This window comes from Azolla caroliniana, unplaced genomic scaffold (assembly GCF_043228905.1).
Source record: "Azolla caroliniana isolate FFs.n. ecotype wild unplaced genomic scaffold, voAzoCaro1.0.p SCAF_4, whole genome shotgun sequence".
Classification (NCBI taxonomy): domain Eukaryota; kingdom Viridiplantae; phylum Streptophyta; class Polypodiopsida; order Salviniales; family Salviniaceae; genus Azolla; species Azolla caroliniana.
Genome location: NW_028230439.1, coordinates 2,894,388 through 2,921,258, shown reverse-complemented (window position 1 = coordinate 2,921,258; position 26,871 = coordinate 2,894,388). Strand labels below are relative to the sequence as shown.

The following is a 26,871-nucleotide window of genomic DNA, read 5'->3' as shown; positions in this document are numbered from 1 at the left end:
TCCACTTTTTCGTTCCTTTTTTAGGAGTAGAACATTACAAAGACAAGTTTAGACCAATAACCCTACAATGCGTTTCACGTTTAATTTGTGGTATTACATTGGAAAGAAAATATGCATGTTTCTTAGTGCTTGGTGTGAATCAAAATTTTAGAAGATTTCCCTCTCTTTGACCATGATAGTACTTTTGATCCTCATGTTTTATTTTTTCAAGATAGTTTGGGCATTTTAATATCATTCTCTAGATTTAACCGAAACAATGGAGATATTGGATGAAGGCATATTCATGATGAATATAATTGTGAAGGTTCATCTTGATGGGTACGGTACGTATACTAAGTCAAAATTGGCCTCCTAGTGGATGGTAAACAACCATTTTATATTCTATTCTACTCCCCTTGAGCCCCATAAGCAACGAGGAACCAAATGTTGCTTATAAGCTTTGCCTGAAATTGAACCACCTACAAAGACAAAACTATATTTAGATGCAAAAATGCATGCATCATCATGTGAGGTTACGTTGTTGAACCCTTCCATACTTATATTCAATCCATATTTCGAGTGTGTTTTAGATAACATAGGCCTTTCTTACATTTGCAAACGTGCATGAATTAAGAAAGTTAGATGATAATGCATGTGACATCATGCTAGATGCAAACAGTTAGGTAGTGGGAACTCATGGGGAGCTATGAATAGAGCAATCTTAGTTGGAAGAGATTTTCCAATATAAAGGTGTTTTTTGAGGAAAGGCATGGGTGCACCTCAATTTGTGATATAGATAGGTAAAATGTCAATGATGTGGCCAACGACCTTATTTATAGTATGCCATTTTGTGTCTCAACTCTTATATGGATGACTCTTCTTGGTGCGAGTAGGAGTTTAGGGGAGTTCTAGTGAGGGGAAATGGCCTTAAATTACGTATCTCTCTTGGCCCAATAATGGAGCTCTGTATATATTGCTCTCAAATATTTATGCCAAATGGGAGGTGGAATGTAAAAATGCTAAGAGAAACAATGGTCAACTGAGGAGTAAAGAAATGACCAGGATGCAACATGATTGAGGTGAATGATGACATTCATAGATTCTTTCCTCGTGAGCAGTGGCATCCCGATTGCAAGCATATATATGCAAGACTAGACACTCTGAATTCTCAGATGAAAGAACAAGGCTATGTTCTTGATACAAGACTAGTGCTCCATGGTGTGGATGAATAAAAGAAGAAATCTAACGTTGTTGTAAAAATTTATAAAAATAAAAATAAAAATAAAAATGTCAATGATATTGTGTTGATAGGTGGTGAATATGCAAGGGGGAGGATAAACCAATGGTTTGTGTAATACCATCTTCAAGAGGTTGTGGAGGTTGGAAATGGAGTCCCCCCCCCCCCCCCCCAAAAAAAAAAAAACACTACTTTGCATTAATTAGCAAATAGAATACAACAGAGTTTACCCGAATCCACAATGGGATCAACATATACAACTTGGAGGAACAACTCCAAAACTATCAAACAAAAACAACAAAAACTCATCCGACCCTTAACTCCAACAAAACTAAAATAAACCCCATTTTACCCCGACTCTACATCTCCCAACTAACTCTTTTCTAGCAACATTATTCGGGTAAAAATGAAGTCTTTTAAATTTAGCATACCACAAATGGATGTAAAAATGATGAAGATCTTAAGTATAGCATATTTTGTTTAAAATTAGTGAAATTTTCCAAATTAGCCTAGGACGTGGAATTTCACCACCAATTCGATATTCGAGGATGGGAGGTGAGATTGAAGTTATTAAATGCTCTAGTGGTCAAGTGTTACTTTATGGAGTGGAAGTGTGGGGTTCTCCTAACTCCTAATGTTCTTACCTAGACAAATATTGGGAGTTAAATCCTCAAATTCCTAATGCTACTAGAAACAAGTGCTCAAGTCATAGAGGTGCTAGCCATGCAAAAAATTTACGAGTATATCAGAGAAGTCAAGAATATGCCTGATCGCAAATTGCAAAAACAAACTTGAAACATAGGATTTAATGTACAAAAAACTAATAAGAGTAAAATCTCCTCGTATCTAGTTGGGTGCTTGACAATATTATTAAAAGACGAGAAGTAGAATATCCTTTCAAGCTCTCATGTGATGCTATGAAGCATGTGGTCAATGACGATAGATTACTAGAGGCACTGAGAATGATGTCACTAGATGCTACAATGTCCAAATCGGAATATTACATTGCAAATGTTACCCCCAATACAAGGTAAAAATGCCAAAACTTATGTAGTTGCATCTTATTGTACCCCAATGAGCCTTGGCTCTCTAGAGGCTTTACACTTCTTTGAACTTGCTCACATAAATTAATTGTTGAGGTTGCATCACATCATCACCGAAGTATGAAGATATGCAAGATATGTAATGAAAACCTAACAGAGGATGAATACCGCATCCTTTAGCATGCATGATCACCATATGTGAGAGTTTTTATTACACAGTAGTAACCCCCCTTCTAAGGAAGGCTCACATAGAAGATGACCTCCTTATGGACAATAAAAAATGTATTCTATTTTATGTGACATGTGTCTAACTATATGCTTTAGTTCTTGTCATTCTTCATGCAATATGTGATACCTTTACATTTGGCACAACCAAATGGTTAAGCTTCCGTGAACTTTAATCAACTGAATGACAAAAACAATTTTTATATTGAGGATAAACGGGGTACCATGGGAAAATTTCCCTTAAATATTTCTAAATAAAAAGGTGTATCTTGGTTAATATGTACAAGAGATACAACATAAACCTTCGCATTGACTTTCTAGAAATGATTGGGAAGCACGAAAAAAAGTTCCAAAGACACAACCCAAGATATTTGAGTTCTAGATGGATGCAAGAATAGTTTGGAAGATGGGATGCACTGCACTTGCTTCATGTTACCTCAATAGATTCCTCCATGAATGAGGGTTTTTTGCGATTCCGAAATATTATGGCTTGAGAGAGATGCGGAAGCTCACATTCCACAAATTATATTACATAACGTTCCGTTGAAACTACACAAACATCTTCTTCTTCAATCAAGCAAAGCACACTCATCCATGTTTGCTACTAGAGCTCGTCTCATTGTCCATCTTTGCTATCAAAGCCCATCTCCTTGTTCACCATATGTACCACAGATCACGCTTGCTTTACCTCATGCTCTCGTTGATGTGAGATAGGATGTTGGGGATTGGCAAGGACCCTCATTGCCTATGCATGTTTTTCTATAGAAAATTTCTCCACGCTAAGTATCACAATCTTCGGTGATGCTCAACCTTTAGGAAAAACCTATAATCACATTTGAATATGCTTTATCTACCTATCTATTGTATTGAGCATTATACATCACTACAAATACATAAAAGCGATATTTTCATGGAAACACGAAAATAAGCATACATTTGAATCTACTTTATCTACCTATCTATTGTACCAAGTATTGCATTATACAACATTGCAAATACATAAAAGAGATAGATCTTTTCACGCAAACATGGAAATAGGCATAAGACATAACAAAATATTATAAGCATTCTCTGTCACTAGAAGTGATAAAGTTGTAGATTTCATGAGACTACACTTCTAGCAATTTGAGTAGTTGGTGCTTACCATGAAAAGGTATATAACTTCTATAACACATCTATCTTGTAAAAATTCTGGCACTTGTAGATTTCAATCAAAGTGAGGATCTTGAACACATCTATCTTGTTAGATGTAGGTATTGAAGAGAATGATCAAAGCACTATACCTCGCCACACCTATCACCTTCCCCAAGCACCGATCCGAAGAGACAAGGCGTCTCATCTTACCATGAAAAGGTATATAACTTCTATAACACATCTATCTTGTAAAAATTCTGGCACTTGTAGATTTCAATCAAAGTGAGGATCTTGAACACATCTATCTTGTTAGATGTAGGTATTGAAGAGAATGATCAAAGCACTATACCTCGCCACACCTATCACCTTCCCCAAGCACCGATCCGAAGAGACAAGGCGTCTCATCTTACCATGAAAAGGTATATAACTTCTATAACACATCTATCTTGTAAAAATTCTGGCACTTGTAGATTTCAATCAAAGTGAGGATCTTGAACACATCTATCTTGTTAGATGTAGGTATTGAAGAGAATGATCAAAGCACTATACCTCGCCACACCTATCACCTTCCCCAAGCACCGATCCGAAGAGACAAGGCGTCTCATCTTGATGGAAAACTTGAAGTAAACTCATGTTTTCTTTGTTCCAAAAGTGCTGCATTTTGATAGATAAAACATGCAATCTCTATGAATATATCATCATCTTGTATATACTTAATCCCAAACCCTGAACGCTTCTTTAGCTACACAAACCACAACATATTGAGTGAAGATAGCTAAGAAACCATAGATGTAGGCTCTACATAAAGGCTCACAAATTTTCATAGGGATATTATTAGGGTCTCATCAATCCAAGAAACTGATATAGGGTCTAATGGTCAATCCAAGAGTCTACTGAGACAGTTAGCCATGGCTTCCATGAGAAACAATCAACCAAACAATCTTATAAAGCTACCCATTCTTCCTCCTTTGTGGTGAATTTAACTCAATTGAGAGCTCATTTTCCTATGGAAGTTCAATAAAATGGGCTGAAACCCTGTTTTCTACCCAGTTGTAGCATTAACTTATTCCAAATAGAAGAGTAAGGGCAGGGAAAACTTACTTGCAAAGGTGCAGACTGAGCCAGCAGCAGAGAAATATCAGTTTTCAACAGGAATGATGATAATATGCCATTATCACTGTTTTAGGGTTTATTGACAACCATTGAAATCCATAAACATGAGAGAAAAAAAACACAAAACAAATTAAAGTAGATCATGGGGAACTGCATACCCTAGTGCATTGAGAAAGATGTATGGAAGAATGTAATAGATGAACAAAGCTTCATTACAAATTGAAGAATGTGTGAGCTCTGCTTATTTGTGGTAAACAGAGTAATACAAACAAAACCCTAGCATGACAGAAAGATTAACAAGGAACCAGAAACCCTAGCACTATTTCTCATAGTTGAGTTAACACAAATATCAACAGGGAATCCATTCGATCAGACTCGACTCTTTGAATCCATCATCATAGAGCAACATGGATAAAAAGATAATTGGATTATCAGAAAGATTAGGATGGGAACTACATGGAAAACCCTATCATTGTTGCTCATGATAGAATGAAAAGAAAGAGCTCAACATTACATCAACAAGCATTATTGTAGACTATATAACCTAATTGAATTAGCCTTTTGGAATCCATCATCATCATTGTACAACATAAATTATCATCGTCTAATACTTATTAAACTCAACATATGACTGATTAGTCAAGCGATTCCGAACTTAGACTCAACATATGACTGATTCAGTAAAGAGATTTCGATCCAGTGATCTAAAACTTCCCTCATTTCTATGTATCTCTACATCAGAAGAACAATCGATCTAATTGAAAGGGCCAAATTAAACCTAATTATCTATCGAACCCGAGACATCCTAACCTTATAATGAATGCATATTTACTTCCATAGACGCTCGATCAATTCCTTCCTTGTATATGTACCTAATGCTAATGTTTGTGATCCCTGTGTTCCGATCCCATTTGATCTGGTTTTTATCTATAGTTTTTTTTTACACTTACCTTATTCACATCCATAATCAAAACTCACGAGGGATTCTAATTTGATTACCTGATCGTCTCTCAAACAATCGATCATATATAGATATATATTCTTTGATTCTTTGTAGAAGCATATAAATATATTGGATACTATATCAATCAATGAGTTGTTTTTGGACAGATCAAACTTTGGTTAGAAACTGTATTAGGATGTGGGCAAAAGCCACATAGAGATATATACATGTAGGACTCCACAACTCAAACACCATACAATCGAATCGAATCGAATCAAAACATGATACAATCGAATTGAATCGTTAAATCTCGACCGATCATTGATCCTTGGGCACGAATGGCACTCGTAAAATGTGTGTTGTCGGAAGGTCTCGAGCACTTTCGAAAAAATGTAAAGGAGAAATTTATTCCATCGATCCTACATTCGGGATCATCTCATACAAGTTTCACAACCATACTTCCACATGTAAAATGGTGGACCACCACACTTTCTCTTGTAACCCCCCCCTCCTTTTGAAGGATGACAACAATCATCATCGGCATTGCATAAAAGAAGATATGGTGTCTTGTCATAAGATGTGTCGTAGAGCCTTGTGATCATGGCGATTCCTAGACCTTTAGTGTTTGTGAGGAAGTGGATTTCGGAATGATGTGATGGGATGGGATGTGGGGATGTATGAAGTTGAACGATATGATATTATTCCTTGTAATGTTCTTCTTCCTAGTTCAACATTGATTGTACCTTTGCATGAACATTGTTATGATATTAATCCAAATACGAGGGACAATTGTAGAAGAATGTGAGAAAGAGGGACACACTTCCTACCCTCCAATAGGCATAACACCATTAGGCATCAATACATATTACATGTAAACATTTGGATATGTATTAGGGTATTACGACACACACACACACACACACACACAGAGTTGATGTGCTTATATGCCTGCATTCTCACTAGTACATATGTGCATGTATGTGGTGGTTGTGTAAGAAGATAACGTTCAAAGTTTGTATTCTCCGATTGTTGGTGTGTCTCACATATTTGACAATTTCAAAGTGAATATATATGTTCTTGCACTATGTAGTTACAATTGATAGATGCATGAATCGGCGATTCTAATATTATTGTTGAAATTTCTCACGAAGCTTTGGTAGGAAAGTGGGAGAGAGTATTTTCGGTATAACGACAAGGGGTCGAGTAGGAAACTAACTAGATCCAATATCACTCTGATATCAATGGAAATTTCCATAATAAAAATTACTTCAATAACATAAGAGTTAATTTAATATAGGGCACTTCAATGATTTGTAGTCTTTGTATTGTGGAACATAGGTGTTGTAGACCCATTTTTAGGAGCAGAATGCCTAGGTGCCTTTCTCTTCTCTCCTCTATTATGCCGTGTTTTTATCATTAATCGATCTCACCTCTTCTTTCTCACCCCTCTTTGACTAATTGTGTCCAAGGCATGGACATGTTCGTATATGAAATCACACACACACACACACACACGCACACACACACACACACGCACGCAAATTCCTCGATTGCATTGAAGAGAGAGCCTGTTAATTCATAGACCACAAAAGATCCTCAAGTGCATTGTTTCATTGGAAACAATTAGTACATAGAACACGAACACATGGATATGTTAGCCACAACATAACATCACACGATAAAGGACACAAAAAAAACACATGGCGCAATATCCTCAACTGTGTGTGTACCAATAAGGAGACCATACATGTGTGCGCACATGCACACACACAGGAAACACAAAAACGTGAAATAATAGCGATTGAACCACGATGGCATAAATGGCCTGAGTCAGTCGAGAAGGAGTTAGTAGTGGTGCCCATGAAAAGGAGGCCAAATGCTTGCTACCTTCTCTTTGGGCAATAGTTAGTTTGTTATATACATATGCCATATACGATATACATACATATATATGTATGTGTGTGTATGTATACATGTATTATGTATATGTATATATATACGTATACATACATACATACATACATACATACATACATACATACATACATACATACATGATTGTATACGTATATATGTATATGTATATATACATACGTATACATGCATACATATACGTATATATATACATAAACTGATGTTATTCCTGCTTCTGGGAAAGGTGCGGCATCACTGTCTGTTAATCGCCATTGAGGTAAGTCGAATCTCTCTCTCTCTCTCTCTCTCTCTCTCTCTCTCGTTATTCTCCTTTATCTTCTGTCTTTTCGCTTCAGCAGACCATTCTGAATGATTTTTTCATGAAGCGTCTGCTTGTGTTTTGCTTTTCCTTTTTTTGTTTGATCTTTTTATGGTTCCGAATAGAATATAATGTATGATGTAGGGTGCTGAATATCTAGAGTGAGAGAGAACAAAAGAATGTGCTTTTTTCATTATTAAAGCCCTTGGAATTTATATGAGCATTTTATTGTACTGAGCCATCTGCCTAGTTCCTGGTGTGGTTCCTATCAGGGTATTGAATTCTTTCTGGTTTATGGTCTCAGTTTCTCACTTTAAAACAGGGGAAATAATTATAAAAGCACACCCGTCTGATTTTCAAATTATGAACAAAGTATGCTTGATCTTTCTCAAAATTATATATGTGTATTCTTGGTCAGAAAAGAGATTAGATGACTCTCTCTCTCTCTCTCTCTCTCATTCTCTTTAACATTCGCTTTCACTTAATCCTGGAATTTTTTTATTCACTCAAGTAATACTTTGCTTATTTTGAGAGACATGTTTCCAAATGATTTATTCACTAGATAGATAGATAGAGAGAGATCACCTTTTGGCCAAGCATGTTGCTGTAATTTTTAGAAAGACCAATTATACTTATTTAGAATGACAGAATCAGAAGCATGGTTTTGTATGTTCTCCTTTTAAATTATTATGATTCCATATCAACAGCCCTTATCTCAACCAGCAATGAAAGGAATAAACTATGGATTATGAACGTTGAGCCCCTTCTCTTGATTAAATTTTGCGTTGTGTAAAATTGTATTCGCTTAATCCTTAAAATGCCCCTACCAAGTCATAGGCATCTCATTATTTATTAACCACATTACTCACCTTTTACTGTATTGGTTTCTTGAGAATCCCTATCACTATTATTCCAACCCCCATGTGATCGTATATTTGATTCAAGCCATGCAAATTCTCTTTGTCATATCACCTTTTAACACACACTGAACAATGGGCCAATTTTAGCCTGTAGTTTTACGATGCTACTTTATTTTTAGCATTCAATTTCTTATAAGATCATCGTCCTAGATCATGTTATATACCATAGAAATACAATTTCCAGAGAGGGAGGAAAATGGCAAGTTGGGAAAAATGGCAATATTGACGTTTGATGTGTTTTTAGAAAATCTTTTGTTCTGGGAAAGCAGTGACTCTAGTCAGACACAAAACATAGATAAATTCTTAATACAAGGCTCCATTGTCACACTTGTCATTCATTCAGTTTCTGTGAGTTTTTAGCTTTGTTTCTGATGGATAGCATACTTTTAATGAAATTCCTATTGACATATCACATGTGATGTATTCTGAAAACCTTCTCTTTGGAGGAAAATATGACTCTAGTACAATACAGTAATGCATTGACAAGCTCCTTAACATGGGGAGCTATATTGCTCATATTTCTTATTCATTCAGTTCCCATTAATTTAGTGTTGTCTTCGGATGTCACACATTTAATAAGATTCCGGAGTGTTTTGCAAGACCAAATGAATCATCTCGAGAGCTGGAATGCATCAGATACATCACCATGCAAATGGAGGGGCATCAGCTGCATTAATGGCAGAGTTATTGCTCTTGATCTTACAGGAATGAACCTTACTGGGTATGTTTCAGGAGCTCTTTGCATGTTATCAGAGTTAAGGTCGATTAATCTCACAGACAACAAATTTTATGGTCCTATTCCGCAAGAGCTTAGCCTTTGTTCTTCTCTTGAAGTTATCAGCCTTGGAAAGAATGACTTGTCAGGCACCCTTCCATCAAGTGTTGCGAACTTATCCCGTCTTCAAGTGCTTGACCTAACTAACAATGGGTTGACTGGATGTATCTCAAGCAGTCTGGGAAATCTCGTTCATTTGAGGGAGCTTCTCTTGAGTGAGAATTTGTTTGGTTGCAGCATGCCAACTGAACTAGGAAATCTTAACTCCCTTGAGCAACTGATACTCTATAGCAATAAAATCACGGGTTCGATCCCTTCATCTCTTGGGAATCTTTCGAGGCTCTCTGTTCTTCGTGCTGGTGGCAACTTGCTATCGGGTTCAGTTCCACCTGAACTAAGCAAATGTTTGGGTTTGAATGTATTGGGCCTTGCTGAGAATAAGATTGAAGGGGAGATCCCTGCAGTATTTGGAGGGATGCATAATCTCACTATATTGACCCTTAGGCTGAATAACATGATAGGAATTATTCCACCCGAGCTTGGCAATCTCTCCAACTTGCTCATGCTCTCTTTATCTGATAACCAACTAACCGGTCCAATTCCACGAGAATTTGGGAAGCTTACCTCAGTAACACGCCTATTCTTGTATAGAAATGCTCTTGTTGGCAGTATAATAGAAGAGATTGGAAATTGCACATCAATCAAAGAACTGGATTTATCAGAGAATCATCTTCAAGGTAGTATTACAGAGGCCATTACTTTCTTGCCTAGTTTAGAGGTACTTTACTTACATCAGAATAATCTGTCTGGACAGATTCCACTTGGTCTTATTGAGCTATCAAGCCTCCGAAAACTTGACTTTTCAATCAATGGGCTTACTGGTACAATACCGATAGGACTACAGCACTTAAAAAATCTTACTTCGTTACAAGTCTCTGAGAATCATCTGACGGGAATCATACCACCTCTAATTGGGAGCTATAGTAATTTGACGGTGCTTGACATTTCTTTCAACTGTTTAACTGGAATTATCCCACAAGATATTTGTAAGTATGGGCAGCTCCTTTACCTACTAGCCTCAAACAATCAGCTCACAGGTGAAATTCCGCTTGGTGTTAGTCAATGTCATTCATTGCTGAGCTTGTACTTGAATGGAAATCAATTATCTGGAAAAATCCCATTGCAACTAGGTATGCTACTAAATCTTAACCAGCTCGATGTCTCTCATAACATGTTTTCTGGGAGCATCCCGACCAATTTAGAGAATTGTATTAACCTCCAGGTGTTAGACCTTTCCAAAAATCTCTTCACAGGGATGATACCTAGAGGTATTGGTAAACTAGAAGGTCTGGTAGTCTTGAATCTATCTTTCAACTTTATCAGTGGTAGCATTCATCCAGATTTAGCAAAATGCTCGCAACTTTTGCACTTAGATTTGAGCCATAATGTCCTCACTGGGTCGATACCGCTGGAGTTGGGATCACTATCTAAGCTGGAAATGCTTGTCCTTTCAGACAACCAACTGGTAGGTTTTATCCCCAGTACTATTGGAAACCTTTCTTGCTTAAAAGAGCTTCAATTGGGTGGAAACAAGCTTTTTGGTGAAATTCCTTTGGAGCTATCCAAGGACATTTATCTACAAATATCATTAAATCTTAGTCATAATAAGCTTACTGGCAGCATACCAGCTGAGTTTGGATATCTTACAAAGTTGGAAAACTTGCATTTAGAGGGTAATGAACTGTCAGGGTGTATCCCTCAAACATTCACAAGTCTTACTAGCCTTATTGTCTTCAACATCTCATATAATCATTTGATGGGGCCCATACCTGATGCATTGGTCTTCAAGAAAATGGCACCTTCAAACTTTATAGGTAACAGAGGTCTTTGTGGTGTACCACTTTCGGATACATGCAAACATAACCATTGCTTTATTTCATATGAGAGCATGATCACACAAAAGAGAGGCAATATATGCATTTATCAAGTTGTCGGAATAGTTGCAGCTGTTTTATGTATCATGATAGTCCTAGTTGCAGCTGGGGCTTGGTTTCTATACAGAAAAGCATCATCAAATTTAAAACATGCTCCATCTGGGGAAGAAAAAGTACAAAACAGTACTATTGCTTCTGGAAATTTCTTTTCTTCTGCTTTGGGCTTTAGATTTCAAGATATTCTAACTGCAACCCACAATTTTTCAGATGAGTTTGTGCTGGGTTCTGGTTCTTGTGGTACGGTCTACAAGGCAAAATTTGCTGATAATCTTGTTGCCATAAAAAAGTTGTCGAAGGACAAGAATAGCTGCACCTTAGGGAACAGCTTTTATACGGAGATTTTGACATTAGGAAAGATTCAGCACCGTAACATTGTCAAACTGTATGGCTACTATGTTCATCCAGAGGGAAATCTGCTCTTGTATGAATACATGCCAAAAGGGAGCCTTGGGGATCTTTTACATGGACATTTCTCAGATACTTTATTAGGCTGGGAAATAAGGTACCAGATAGCTCTTGGTGCTGCTGAGGGTCTTTCCTATTTGCATCATGATTGCAAACCTGGAATTGTGCACAGGGACATAAAATCCACCAATATTTTACTTGATGATAATTATGAAGCTCATGTGGGCGACTTTGGGCTAGCAAAGCTAATTAACCTCTCCAATTGCTCGAAGTCCTGGTCTGCTGTGGCTGGGTCTTATGGCTACATTGCTCCAGGTACGTAATGATCACTAATATCTCATTGTTTTGTTCCGCTGAATCATATCTTACTGTTGCTCTAATACTTTTTTAGCTGTCCAACATACATGCATGAATCTAAGCTGCAATTTTCTTGTTTTGTTGTAGCATCCATCATGTAATATGTATGAACGAACATGAACAAAAGTTTCTATGACGTCCCTAAACCCCTTCCATATTATTTATAATCATTAACTATTCTGACAAATGGCAGAATATGCATACACGATGAAAGTTACAGAGAAATGTGATGTCTATAGCTTTGGGGTGGTGTTACTTGAACTCTTGACAAGAAAAAAGCCGGTGCGACACTTGGATGAGGGTGGGGATTTGGTAACTTGGGTAAGACAATCCATACGTGCCGGAACTGAACCCAAAGATATATTTGACTCTGGCCTAAGCTCCGAAAAGACATCTCTTTTAATGGAAGAGATGGAGCTAGTATTCAAGATTGCTTTGTTTTGCACCACTACCTCACCTGTGGATAGGCCTTCAATGCGTGATGTAGTCTCCATGCTTCTTGAAGTGAAAAAGAACCCCAGAGATGAAAGGTTCACAGTTTTTTCCCTCAACAAGTGTGCGCTGCCAATGGGGTCATTTGAACCACATAAGATATGATGTTCTCTCATGTTGGAGCTCACTGAATTGATAAACTACGAGGTATAATTGTGTCATTTGAATAATGTAAGATATGATGTTCTCTCATGTTGGGACATGCTCAGTTCATAAAGTATGAGGTGCACGTTTTTGTGTAAGCAAAGGAAGATACATTTTATGATCACCAACACTTATGATCACATGGGGGCACCAGTGTGTGCTGCCGTCCATTTGTACACGCATGCTTTATGTAAGGTTTTGGTCCCATGGCTGCTTAATTGGATATTCCTTGGATGTGAGTGTACCCAGAGAAAATACATCTTAATTACAATCAAACTTGATTATGCATGTGTCCTGGTTTATCATTGATGTAGGGCATGTGTTTGGATCACATACACTAGGAGGTGTCCATCCTTTAGACGTTCTCAAGGTGCTAACTTCGAAATACTTGAAGAGCACCATACATTGGGAGATGTTTGCAATCCGTTATCTTCTTAAAACTCTTCATTCAAGAAGTTAGGAACCATGGGCCTTGTACTGTGGATTCTAGAAAAAGTATAAGAGGGATTTGGGTGTATAAACTGGATTTTAAGAATATAGAAAAAAGTACAAGAGGGATTTTTGGGATTTGAAAAATGGATAAAAGAAGTTGATTCAATTGCTTTTCAAACTGTCATTCAAGGCTAGATGAACAGGAAATATAAATTGCAAATGGAAATTGTATATAACTTCTATACATTACCTTGTTGTAAAGACATATATTACTCTCTATACATGTGAAATATTAGGATGTTCTCTCATCTAAGAAACAATTGTTAAAAACTTGTAGTTAGCATATAATCTCTTGCTTTATATCAAGATTGTATAATCTTCAACGAACCAAAGAGACTGGCCCATAGGTTGTAGGTACCAAGGTGTTGGGTATGTAACAATACTGGGCATGTATTCATTCTTCTACTTTATTCTTTCACAAATAATCTCAGTCCTAGCAAGTGCCATATCTTACATTACATTCCATATTGCAGTGACGCCACACATGAACCAAACCTTACATTACATTTCCATGCTATCTTATCATGGATTTGTATCACAGGTTTTGAGCTATTTCAGTCTATTTACAAACTGAATTGAATCTTATTATTCTTAAGCTCACAAATATGATCCTGCAAACGAATTCATACATAACTGATGATAGAAAGTTTCACATCAAAATTAAAAAGAACTATGATTATAGAGGATTGGAATGCATTTGTTATAACACCATCATGGTATTTTAAAGAAAACAATGCCATTATTCCTCACATAATATCCAACAAGCCGAATAGATCAGAATTCATTTAGTAATTAAAGTGGTCAGTCATGTACCCATCAAACATTTATGCCAATCTCTATCTTAGACAATGAAGCCTGCCAAAACGTCAGTGTTCCTTTTAACTACTTCCAAAACATCCTCTGTAACATAAATCAACCATCAGGGAGCTTCAATTCCTCCACTTGTTTGGAATGCCTTACCAAGTTAATTGTCTAATGCAAAATATTATACAAACAATTTAGTCATTACGCATTCTATAGTTATTATCAAAATCCTCAAACATCGATTTTGTGATGAATGCAAGAGTGCGCATTTGATCTAATTATGAATTAAAGAGGAGTACCCAATGCTGGCCAGTAATCTACAAGCATTCATCTCACCGTGAATGCACATAAATCTAGCTATGATGAATCCAAAGAATTTTAAAAGATTGCAAAAAGTGACATAGTAATGATGTATCCAGAAAACAGATCAAAAGAAGAAAAACAAAACACGGAGCTGAGGGATATGGGCTAAATTTTGACTGGTACCCAGGTCTTCGGGGCTGGTGAGGAAGGTTTCCTTCCCAAGTAAGATACCTTCACAAGCTTGCAGAGGATCTTCACAACCACTTCTTCTCCATAGCCAGCCAGGCATTGGAAAATCCTTCTTTCCAAACCAGCATGGAGCATGGGGATCCTTTCTTAATGCACTCTATAACAAGAATGATCTTCCGTTCCTCTTCACCCTCTCAAAAAACAAAGGAAACAAAATGCTAACATAGTGGAGATCAGTAATTGTTCACCCTTTCCATTCATACTCAATTGTAACCCTTGGGTGAATCGAGCGCACCATGGCATAGGGATTGCTCCTTCTAGTCTTGATGTTGCATGTCACAACTTCCGATTCAATGGCAAAACCAAAACCGTTCCTTCGAATTCTAATTTCGCCTTTGAATGCTAATTTCGTTGTATTTCTTTCACGTTTGTGTTGTAAACGTCTTTGATCTCGCAAAAGCTCATGCATATACAATGGAGTGGCATGGTGGAGATTTTAAGGATATATAACCTTTGCCTTCTTTGTCCGAGACCTCGCCATTGTGGCTTGCCGTGTGGATCGGTGAGGGCCCTCGCCATGTCACAAATTTTCACTCACAAGCATTTAAATGGGGCCGAGAAAGTAGATGGTTTAAGAGAACCTAAACACAACTCATTAAAATTGGTGGAATTGTTTGGGTTTGATCACATGTGTGACCCATGTTGGAACAATGTATTGACACTCCATGCACATGGTAATGTCGAATTTGTGTCATATAATGCTTTCCTGTTTCAAGAAAAGAAATGCCTTTGGGGGAAGAAACATGGTTGTTTCGCATTGTCTTTTCTCCCTCATCCAACTTCCACACAACAAAAAGAAAACAACCTAGGTATGGGATGGCTTTTTTCACCCTTTCTCCTTGTATTCCTTGACATGAATGATGGTTCACCCCTTCCGTTACTTGTATACACATTTAATTACATGAAGACATGGTATATACTATAGAAATAAATGTGAGCCACTTCCCATTGTATGGGTATTTATGAATTAATAAGCTAGAGCATGGCATGACTCGATATTTTACAAGGTATCTACTTTTAGAAGATAAAGATGAGGAGTCCTATTCAATCAATGGTTATTTGCCATTTTCTAGATGGAAAAGAATAAAATCCGTAAGACTAATTTAATATCATCCTACTCATGCACTTGAACAACACACACGTACACGCATAGGAAAATATATGTGACAATCATAATTAGTGTAATTTGTAACTAGGCAAAAAAAAGAGATTAATGTTACACATGTCATCCATAGTTAATATTGGTTGTCATTGATTCGCCGATTGCAATAATGTTTTAATTGTTTTTTACAATTATCTCAATAAGGTTAATGTTTGTGGATGAGCGAACAATCCCATCATGAATCGAATGTGCCAAAGATTATTGCTTTGAGAATTGATTATATAGAAAATTGCATAGTTCCTATTGTGTAGTAACAATAGTTGGGCAAGAGACAAACATTTGATGAAACTATATATAGCTCCTAAGTATGAATAGCAAGGGGGTCACGTTTGGGTATTGAGCATAAATGCAATTTACAATCATGACATTACATGTCAAAGTAGAATGTGAAAGGTCTTTACACTATATGTTTTCACTTTACTAGGGTATCTTATTGAAGATCTACAATTATAGTGTAACATTAGGATTGTGGGTTTTTGAATATTGAGCTATGGGTGGTGTTGTTGTCTTCACTATAAAGTGTCTTCATATTTTTGCTTTGAGTTCATTTACATTAATAGCTTGCTCCAGAATAAGTGGCTTTACAACATTGGCACCCTCATTTACCCTACAATACACAAGAGCACCGAGGTGAACGATAGCAACGTTGTAACAAAGAGAAAGGTGAGTCTCATTACCGATGCAAACTTTGAAAACACATGTAGCCTATAGGCAATCGTTCATAATGAAGACACATGTTTCATTCCATAAAGGTGATGCTATTGAAGAAAGTTACTAACATCATTCCCTAGGCTACTCATTAGAGGAGGGAAGGGATGATGGTCAATTGTGAAGGATTTCCTATTTGTGATTAAAAGATACGAAAAAAGTAAATGGCAACAATGCTACACACGCTCATTTTTGTAAGTGGTTACAATGATGACTATATCACTTGTACGGGATATAGAAATGCAGGTGTCTCAATACACACAAACATACAACAACAAAAAAGAAATTTTGTTATTATCCTCTTTCAAGGTGGACATATGACATATGGGACCAAAAAGTGAAACGTATAAATTTAGTAGGTGCACTAGAGTTTATGGACTCTTGATGTTAATATTGCAATTAAGAAGTCACATTGTGATCATTGATGTGAGAGAAATAAATGTAGAGATTGGATCATGTAGGTTCACAATATGTGGAAAGAAAGCTTGAACATAATCAACATGTATGGGGTTTGTATCTCAAATTGAAAAAGCTTCATATGAAATTGTTTTTGAGGCATTTTCAAACTCTTTTCAAGTGGCCTTCAAGATGCTTCCACTCCCATACTTCAACCCCATGGAGAATCCCTAGGTTAGCCAATTGTCAAAGAGGAATTTGTTGAGAACTCAGCATTTGATTTCATCTCCATTAAGTATGTTTACAAATGCATAATAAGCCATCAATAAATTTCCCTTTCCAAAGGGCAAATACCACATTCATTCAATTGATTCATGGAGGGGAACCTCAATCCACAAGCATTCAAAGCTTTCTAGCGTTTCAAGTGGCTCTGCATAGTTTGTTTGTATTTTTAAGTTTTCACAAGCATAACCTTTGTTTTTGAGCGAATCCGTGTTTGGTCAACCAAGCGGATAATTGACCTTGCATCGTCTTGGTGTCAAACATTTTTGTCTCGATACTACTCATATAAATTAAAACCTCTCTTTTGTTTCTATACCCCAAAAAACTATTAACTCATTAGCTTTCAATATTGATTATTCTGAAAGCTGACCTTTTACTATTATTGAATCTAATGAGACCAAAAAGCATCTAACAAGGACTCTCTAACCCGATCATCTAGCTATTGGTTGTATTCGCCAGTGTGAATGCTGGGTACTAAATGGAGGCGACGATTCATACCAAAGTACTTTTTTCAAGTAGAACTAGAAGCTCGATCCTTCTTCCTATAGTTAATCTCTCGAGCCACTTTTTTGCGAAGTTTGGTCACAACATCAATAACAGCTTCGGGTCTAGGTGGACAATCGTTGCTCTATTGTATGCACAAAAGAAGTTTTCCACTACATTTAAAGGCTTTTAGGCATTTCTTAAAATATTTGCTAAAAACAAATCATCATACAAGTATAACACAAGCACAATAACTTCAAAGTTTGTTAAGGGAAATCCCGTATTTTTTTCTTCGACTTTTTTCTTAGGATGTGTGCTAGGAATACTATAAAACGAAACCACCAAACATTAAGTCAACAATGGTATTGGATGCTGGGCCAAGAATGGAGATGGAACTACATCTTAAATTTGTGCGATGGGAATTGATGTCACGGAGATGTCGTATTGACTCTAGAAAAAAAGAGAAGGTACATGGAGATTGGAGAGAGAGAAGCAATGGTACCAAGCAAGAGTGGGCTTCCTCAAAAGCATTTCTACAAAAAGCTCGAGTTCATAGTTACCCTCTCAGTGACTTGTAGTTTCCTTTATCCATCAGCCCTGACCACATGGATTGGTTGCAGAATTTTGGATACTTTTTTACCATAGAAGAAGATGATGAAAAGGCAGCCAAGAACAATGATGCATCTGATCTAAAACAGGTAAGGTTTGCTGATATAGGATGTGGATTTGGCAGTCTCTTGGTAAAGTTGTCGCCCATTTTCCCAAACACATTAATGGTAGGCATGGAGCTCAGATACATGAAAGATCAAAATCTCATGCTGTCTATGGAGTATGCAGGGGAGTTTTAGAACATCTCCATTGTCTGTACCAATGCAATGAAATATCTGCACAACTATTTCTGGAAAGGCCAACTCGAGGAAATGAAGAATAAAAAGTCAAAAGCAGATGGCATCAACAATAGTGTCAATGAAGTTGCAATTGTTGATATATATTGTTGGCATCAACAAATGGAGAAACTTTGCCAAATTCATGAAATACTTATTCGAGATGCACACACCCACATGTGGCCAAAACATATCCCAATCATAAGCCTAAAACAATGCTTCAACATCTGTATTGTGGTTCACTTCCTTCAACATTGTTATTTGGATGTGCTAGGAGGTGCATATCTCTCACTTTGACACATCCCAAGCATAAGCCAAAACAATAAGGGATTCAATTTACGTTACCATCACAATAAATTGGGCGGTGATTAATGCATCAGGTGTATGTTCGTTCATCTGTCTCAAGTATTTATATGGTTTCAGTACTTGGAGCAAAATAATCTTCTAGAGAGGTGTCAAGGTCAACATCAGAAATCCCGTTGAGCATGGTGATAATTTCTACATGTGAGGGAGAGAAGGTGGAATGGCACATCCCATGGAAGATCGATACCCTAAGTCATTGATGGTCACAAATCTACAAAGAACAGATAGAACAGATGACAAGGAGAGGATTAGACTTCATGCCACACAAATTGTTGGTTATGTGGTAGAACACTCTAATTAGTACTTAATTCAAAACACTTAGAAGGGAAATAAGACACATCATTTAGAGAAAACCAAAGTATATTAATAAGGAAACGATGTCACAATAGAGTGAAACTTTGATACCTCATAAAAAGAAGTTACCACCATGTACTTCAAAAAGTATAATTGATTTACACATCCACAAATGTCATTGAATTATTGCATATGTAATTCACAAGAAGAAAACTACCATACCAAAATATGCTATTTAACATCAGATGCAAAACTGTTATTTAGTTTTGTTTCAATGAAATGTCTATGCATATGCATTGCAATTAGACCGGATGCAAACATGAAAAGACTCCAAAACATAGGTCACATAGCAAGAAGTTAATATCCTCAAAATTGATGTTATTTACTCCACCTATCCACATTGCAATGACACTATTATATATCTATATCTACATCTACATCTATCTATCTATATATGTAGGACTCCCATAACAAGAACATTACCGCAAAAAGTGTTAATAGTTATTTAACTTTGTTTCCATTTTATCACTCATATAGCATAAAGCTATAACTACTAGATGCAATAATAAGGATTCAAAATTATATGACTCACATATCAAGAAGCCGAATCTCTGAAAGAGTGATATATTCTTAATGTCAATTACTTTTCTCTACTCCTTGGATCGGATTACCGACACACGACGATACACAGATTGATATGTGTCTCCGCTGTTCCTCTCCACTTTTTGTCCTTCTTCTGTGGCCGTTTTCAAAAGCTTTACAACAGGGTCAGCTTCTTGTTCTTTCAAAGAAACCTCCTCAAACAAAGGATGACTATCTAAGCACGACTTCATCCATTCACCGAGCTCTTCGACGTCAGTAATAGTATATAGAATGCCACCCACCGACATGACATGTGCATATTCCGCGAGCAAAGAAATGCTAATAACTCTTCTTCTATGATTCCTCTCCTTGAAGTGCGGGTCCGGAAACAGAAAGAACATCTTCTCGAGTTGGCCTTTCCGGAAATAGTTGTGCAGATATTTCATTGCATTGGTGCGGACAATCGAGATGTTCCGAAACTCTCCAGGATGCTCCATTCGGAGCGCGAGAATTCGATCTTTCACATATTCACTAACCTTGTCTCTGAGCTCCATGCCTACCATTAATGTGTCTGGGAAAATGGGCGACAACTTTACCAGGAGGCCGCCAAATCCACATCCTATATCAGCAAACCTTACCTGTTTTGGATCAGACAAATCGCTGTTCTTGGCTGCCTTTTCACCATCATCATCATCATCATCATCCTCTGCAGGGGTAAAGAAGTGTGGGAAATTCTGCGACCAATCCACGAGGTCGGGGCTGATGGGTACAGGAAACTGCGAGTCGCTGAGTGGGTTACTGTGAGCTCGGGCTCTGTAGAATCGCTTCCGAGGAAGCCCACTCTTCCTTGGTGCCATTTTGCACCCCTCCCCACACACTCTGTTTCTGTCTCTGTCTCTTGTCTCTGTTTCTCTTAGCTCTAAGAAAAACCCTCTGAAGTGAGTCTTTGGTTTCACACTAGGACATTAAGGTCTAAAAACAGCACAACGCTTTATACATGGACTCCCAATCTCCATGTCCCTTCTCTTTTAGTCGATTAGACGTATCATGTATGTATCAGTATGTATGTATGTATGTATAAGTATGTATCAGTATGTATGTATGTATGTACGTGGTGTCTAACTACTACCAAATATTAAAGAGGGCAAGTGAGGGAATCGCGGAGAGGGACGGTGCAGGTCGCTAGATGAGGGCGCGTGCGATCTGCACCGTCCAATGTGGTTGTGGAAAAGGTGCGAAAAAGCGTGCCAATTAAAGAGGGAGCCCGTCTCATTAAAAACGGAGCCCGTCTCATTAAAGAAGGGCTCCACTTTGTGAAAGGGAACCCTTTTCATTAGTTTGAGGGAAGTATAAAAACCCTTTTTTTGTCATTTTTTTCCTGTTCGCAAACAAGAAGCGTGAGGTTGAGGGTTTAGGGTTTTTGAGCGAGGCGCACCACCTGCTGTTTGTGAGCACCTGTTGCAGACATCTTCAGTGAGGCACAACACCTGTTGTCCGCGAGCACCTGCAATAGTTAGTCGGTAGGTATCATATTCCTTCTATTAGATTTAGGTTTTATTCCATGTCATAAAAACCATCAACCTAATATGGATGATTGCTTGAACCTAATATGGTTTTATTCCTTCTATTGTGTCTTCAAGCAATCAGCCATGCTTTTGAGTAGACATGGAATAAAAATAATACTTGTCTATGTGTATTCAAGAAATCATCATCCATATTAGGTTTTTATTCCGTCTATTAGGTTTAGGTTTTATTCCATGTCATAAAAACCATCAACCTAATATGGATGATTGCTTGAACCTAATATGGTTTTATTCCTTCTATTGTGACTACAAGCAATCAACCATGATTTTGAGTAGACATGGAATAAAAATAATACTTGTCTATGTGTATTCAAGCAATCATCATCCATATTAGGTTTTTATTCCTTCTATTAGGTTTAGGTTTTATTCCATGTCATAAAAACTATCAACCTAATATGGATGATTGCTTGAACCTAATATGGTTTTATTCCTTCTATTGCGACTACAAGCAATCAGCCATGATTTTGAGTAGACATGGAATAAAAATAATACTTGTCTATGTGTATTCAAGCAATCATCATCCATATTAGGTTTTTATTCCTTCTATTAGGTTTAGGTTTTATTCCATGTCATAAAAACTATCAACCTAATATGGATGATTGCTTGAACCTAATATGGTTTTATTCCTTCTATTGTGACTACAAGCAATCAGCCATGATTTTGAGTAGACATGGAATAAAAATAATACTTGTCTATGTGTATTCAAGCAATCATCATCCATATTAGGTTTTTATTCCTTCTATTAGGTTTAGGTTTTATTCCATGGACCTTCATAGACTTTGATGCGGATTGGGGTGAAACAATACCCTATGAAGGGAGGTATGGCATGAATCATTTCTCAACTTTATATTGTGTATAAATAGTGATGTTTGTGTGCTAACTTGAATGATGGTTTAGGGTTTTTGTAAGAAAGGGTGCTAGGTGCCCCAAATCCAACAATATGGATGCTGAAAACACCATTACTGAAGACTCGAACATGGATACGAACCCCATACATGACGTGGGGCCAGGTGTTGAAGATATCAGTGTAAATGGTGAGTTGATGTACATTCTTATAATCATTATTGAAGTAAGTATTTATTGGGGTTTTCTAATGCAAATGTCACACCATTGTTGTAGTGAACCCCATGTCCCTCTTCAAGGCGGGAAGAGACTCGACAGGTATCAAATGTCGCACATGTATCGTTGGAGATTCATGTAGAAAAGAGGTACGATGGTTTCGCAAAAAAGCTGACATGGAGGCTCACTTACAGAAGGCACATGGCATTCTTGTAGTACTGCCTCGGGGGCTAAAGATAGAAGAAGAAGAAGAGCAATCGACCTCCATGAGGAGTACAACCACGTCATTCCTCAGCCACTACCAAAGACAACGATCAATAAAGCGTTTTTTGGATCCGGAGCTAAAGTACAACAAATCACGCCAATCACACATGAGGAAGTTGAGGACAAGAGCGATTAAGATCTTCAAAGACACTCCGGACACACTTCGAACATGTGGAAAATCATGTTGTACTTTGTAACATCAAACATGTGGATTGGTTCAAACTTTTTTGTAATATCAAATCAATATTTGAATCTCATTTTGGTTGTATATGACTCAATGTGGACTCTATCTGAAAATCATTTTGTAATATCAAATCAATATTTGAATCTCATTATGAATCTCATTTTGGTTGTATATTTGAATTGTATTTCTCTCCTAGGAATTGTTTTAGGTGTCAAAAGAATAAAACTAATAGCTTATTGACAAGTAGTCAAATCAATGGTTTTTGAGAAAGGCCAAGAAAGAGTAAGTATATAGAAAGAGTGTTGTAAACAAAGAATGTTGTTGTAGAAAGAGTAAGTATATAGAAAGAGTGCTTCGGTCCTTGTTGTAAACAATACAAAAGACATAACAAGACTCAATGTAAATCTTATTCAAAAGGGAGCCTAATTGATTAATGTGGAGCCCGACTCATTCATGTTCATTAAAAAAGGGAGCCTGACTCATTAATGTGGAGCCCGACTGATTAATAGTCATTAAAAAGGGAGCCCGACACAGTAATAGGGAAGTGCCCAACTACGTGTAATGATGGCGTCTCAACAGTCATATTAACGACTACAGTAAATTAATTCACCAAATTCAGTAGCATGCACTAAGAGTCTTCCCATCATTCCCAATTAACCCATTCCCTTCCTTAACAGTCTATTAATAACTCGCACTCATATCATTCACTCTCATTCTCGATCGTTAATCTACTCCATTCATGTGAATTATTTGAATTCATTCACTTCAATTCATTTGATTTCATTCACCTCAATCACTGGCATTCTTGATCATATTGTATTTGCTATGGAGAGCACAATGCATCATGGTGTCTTTGCCATGTCGGAAGATGAATTGGAGGATACGTCATGGTCATCCAATGCATCCGAATTGGAGGATCCTTTTGAGTCATCAAATTCCGATCGTGAGGATGAGGCGGTCGATCCCTTCATGTATTGTTCCCCCAGGTATTTTGCATTTTCAAGAGGTGCGTATAATTTGATGATTAAAGATTTATTGGGACAAGTTAAGGTAACATTGGAAGCATTACGTGATGTCGCGAGGGGAGCACCTCTTTCACTTCATGCATGGAGGCGCATGAAGAGTCGTCTCATACTCGGGAATGAGAGTGCAATTTACCTTAAAGCATCACCTAATCTTCAAGTCTTATACATCAAGAAATGGAGGGAAGTAGTATTAGCGTCACATGGTGACACATCCCATCACACGTTTTCAAAGACTCTTAAAGAGTTAAAGCTAGTTTATGCGACTGATGTACATGATTATGGCATCCCACCGGAGTACGTGAAAGAACTCATTACAAGTTGTGGTTGCCAAACGGTATCGAAGGTCAAGTCAATAGAAGGTTTGGGATCAAGCATGGTCAAATATAACAAGACCCTACCCATAGAAGTGATCAAGGTAGAAACCCACCAATTAGATGACGCGCTCACGGATTTGCAAACCAAGTACCACACACGTTTAAGGAAAGGAGTCAAGAAGGGTATGTGTGTGACTAGGTATAGTTGCCATCGTGCTGGGACATCTCGACTTGCGTCTAATTCCACTCGACGACGCAGGTGCACATTCCATGTGGACGTTAGAATCAATCCAATGACGATGTTGACATTGAGACACTTACCATTTCAATATATGGACCTCATAATGGTCATGTACCATGGAGTAGGTCGGATGTGTACTATTTGCCAGTACAGCCCAATGTCATAAGTTGTTGCAAAGATGACCTATTTGATGTTGGGTGTGCAAGGCATGTGGCACGAATGAGCATGCGTAAGGAAGCATATCATAAGTCCAAGGCTAGTCCATAAGAGCTTGTTACCTATCGGTTCTTTATGATACCAAAGGAGGTCCATAACATGGCAAATAGGTTAAAAATCGGGAGTGCCATGACTAAGGTTGATTGGGCTTTGATGATGCAAGATGTCTATGCACTCCGAGATCTTTGGAAAGTGGCTCATGTTCAACCCTACCTGCCTGGTGAACCAAGATCTCCCGCCATACAACCATTTATCTTGATACTTCAAGATCAATGGATGTTAGAAATGTGTGAGCAGTTGACCCTAAACAACTCTTGGGCAATCGACTCGACATTTAAAACAAACCAATTCGGGCTACCATTATATACAACAGTTGCCCCCAACGCCATGGGAATTGGGATCCCATTATGGTACATGCTTTGTAGTTTTGATAAGGGGTCAAACCATGAGCAAGTGGCATTAGAAACTTGTTTGAGAGTCATATTCGCAAGGATGCCCATGCTGAGGCCAAATGTGATAGTGATCGATAAATGTTGGACATCATATAATGCCATCATAACTAATGTGGTTGCAGCAGACTATCAATCTTGGATTGTTGTAAATGGGCAATGGTCCCAAACACATTGTCGACTTTTGTTGTGTCAGTTTCACGCCAAAAAGTCATGGGTGGACAACTTGTTGCCAAAAGTAAGTGCAAATGAGAGAAGCCATCAACGAATGTGCCAACTGATGCAATGCATTACTGAATCATCATTCAATGCAATGTGTGAGGAGTTAAAGGTAGAATATGTGGACAAGCCCGGTGTTTGGCAATATATAGAAGGAGGATGGTGTGGTTTGACATGTGTGTGGACGAAAATCTGGCCCAAGTTTGAACACGTTCACGTTCACAAGTGGAAGGATCGCGCATAAATGGAAGGACCAGGAATATTTTGGTTGATTTTAGTACTTTTTCAATGATTTTACAAAATACATTGATACCAGTATCATACATGTTCAAATATACTATGAAAAAGGTTAAAAATCCACTATTTTTGTGATTTAGAAGTAACTAAAAAATGAGGAATTGCAAAAAGTTACATTCGCAATTTATATCACAAACTTTACAACTAATGTTATTTTATAAGAAACAATTTTTTAGAAATCATAAGAATTCAAAACACATGCTTTTATATTACTCGATTTGTTACAAGCGGAATGTAGTTACACTTAATAACCAAAAATACATTCATGATCACTCCGTTACAGAGAATCACTACTATAACTAATATACAATGACGATTCCTCCTCGTCATCCTCGGATGTACCAATTAGTGCATTATCTTCGTCATAAACCATTGATGGTTTGACTCTAGACTATATGTAGCAGATCTCGTTTGCCTTTGAGTCGAGCCACCTTGTAGACTTGGTAATTTTTCTTTTATTATATCTATTGTTGACTTCCTTAATCGTCCGACTTTTGTAAGTGTGAAGTCGTACACGATGATATCCACATCAGAGATATCAAGGGTCGAGGTGTTACGAATGTTTCGCATCCTCTTCCTACCTCCCCTTCTTGTTGGGCATTCAATCATCTCAAATGTATACTTACCTGTAAAAGCATTTGCACTTCTAGTGTTGTACCAATGAACGTTTATAGACTTGATCGTGTTTTCTATTTCATGCATTAGCACTTCTAGAATTTTACCCACCCAAAATTGGTGGCCATGTGAGTTCTCATCAGCCAGCGTTGCAATCAACATCCCCGCCGTGAGCTCTTGCAAATTGCTTTGCCATCTAGCTTCGGCTACTTTGGTCATCCTTGTTCCCACATAAATGTCTCTTTGTTGTGGATGGACCAAGTTGTCATTAATCGCATTTGGTGGTTGCTCCGGAGTTCTATTTACACGATCATGTTGCAGCGACCATGTGAATGGCGTTTCCAAATTCCAATTATCACCAAATACACAATTGTCTATAATTCCTTTCTGATCACTATAAAATACATCC

At 37.5% G+C, this 26,871-nt stretch overlaps 2 protein-coding genes and 1 long non-coding RNA gene across 3 annotated transcripts; 1 reads left to right on the top strand and 2 right to left on the bottom strand.

Annotated features, from left to right (window-relative positions):
• Positions 1 to 2,701: 2,701 nt before the first annotated feature.
• LOC147864800 (uncharacterized) lies at positions 2,702 to 3,820 on the bottom strand. Its single transcript, XR_015529728.1, has 2 exons — positions 3,629 to 3,820; positions 2,702 to 3,307 (listed from the first exon to the last, which is right to left on the bottom strand). It is a non-coding gene; the product is annotated as an uncharacterized LOC147864800 (long non-coding RNA).
• A 4,653-nt stretch (positions 3,821 to 8,473) lies between these two features.
• LOC147864799 (uncharacterized) lies at positions 8,474 to 13,278 on the top strand. The gene is made up of 2 exons (XM_087318952.1): positions 8,474 to 12,316; positions 12,552 to 13,278. The coding sequence occupies exons 1-2, from the start codon at positions 9,280 to 9,282 to the stop codon at positions 12,953 to 12,955; spliced, it is 3,441 nt and encodes a 1,146-aa protein (XP_087175078.1). The 5' UTR covers positions 8,474 to 9,279; the 3' UTR covers positions 12,956 to 13,278.
• Positions 13,279 to 19,893: 6,615 nt separating this feature from the next.
• LOC147864798 (tRNA (guanine-N-7) methyltransferase) lies at positions 19,894 to 20,883 on the bottom strand. Its single transcript, XM_087318962.1, has one exon. It carries the CDS (start codon positions 20,851 to 20,853, stop codon positions 20,065 to 20,067), a length of 789 nt encoding a protein of 262 aa, XP_087175088.1. The 5' UTR covers positions 20,854 to 20,883; the 3' UTR covers positions 19,894 to 20,064.
• Between the last annotated feature and the right edge of the window lie 5,988 nt (positions 20,884 to 26,871).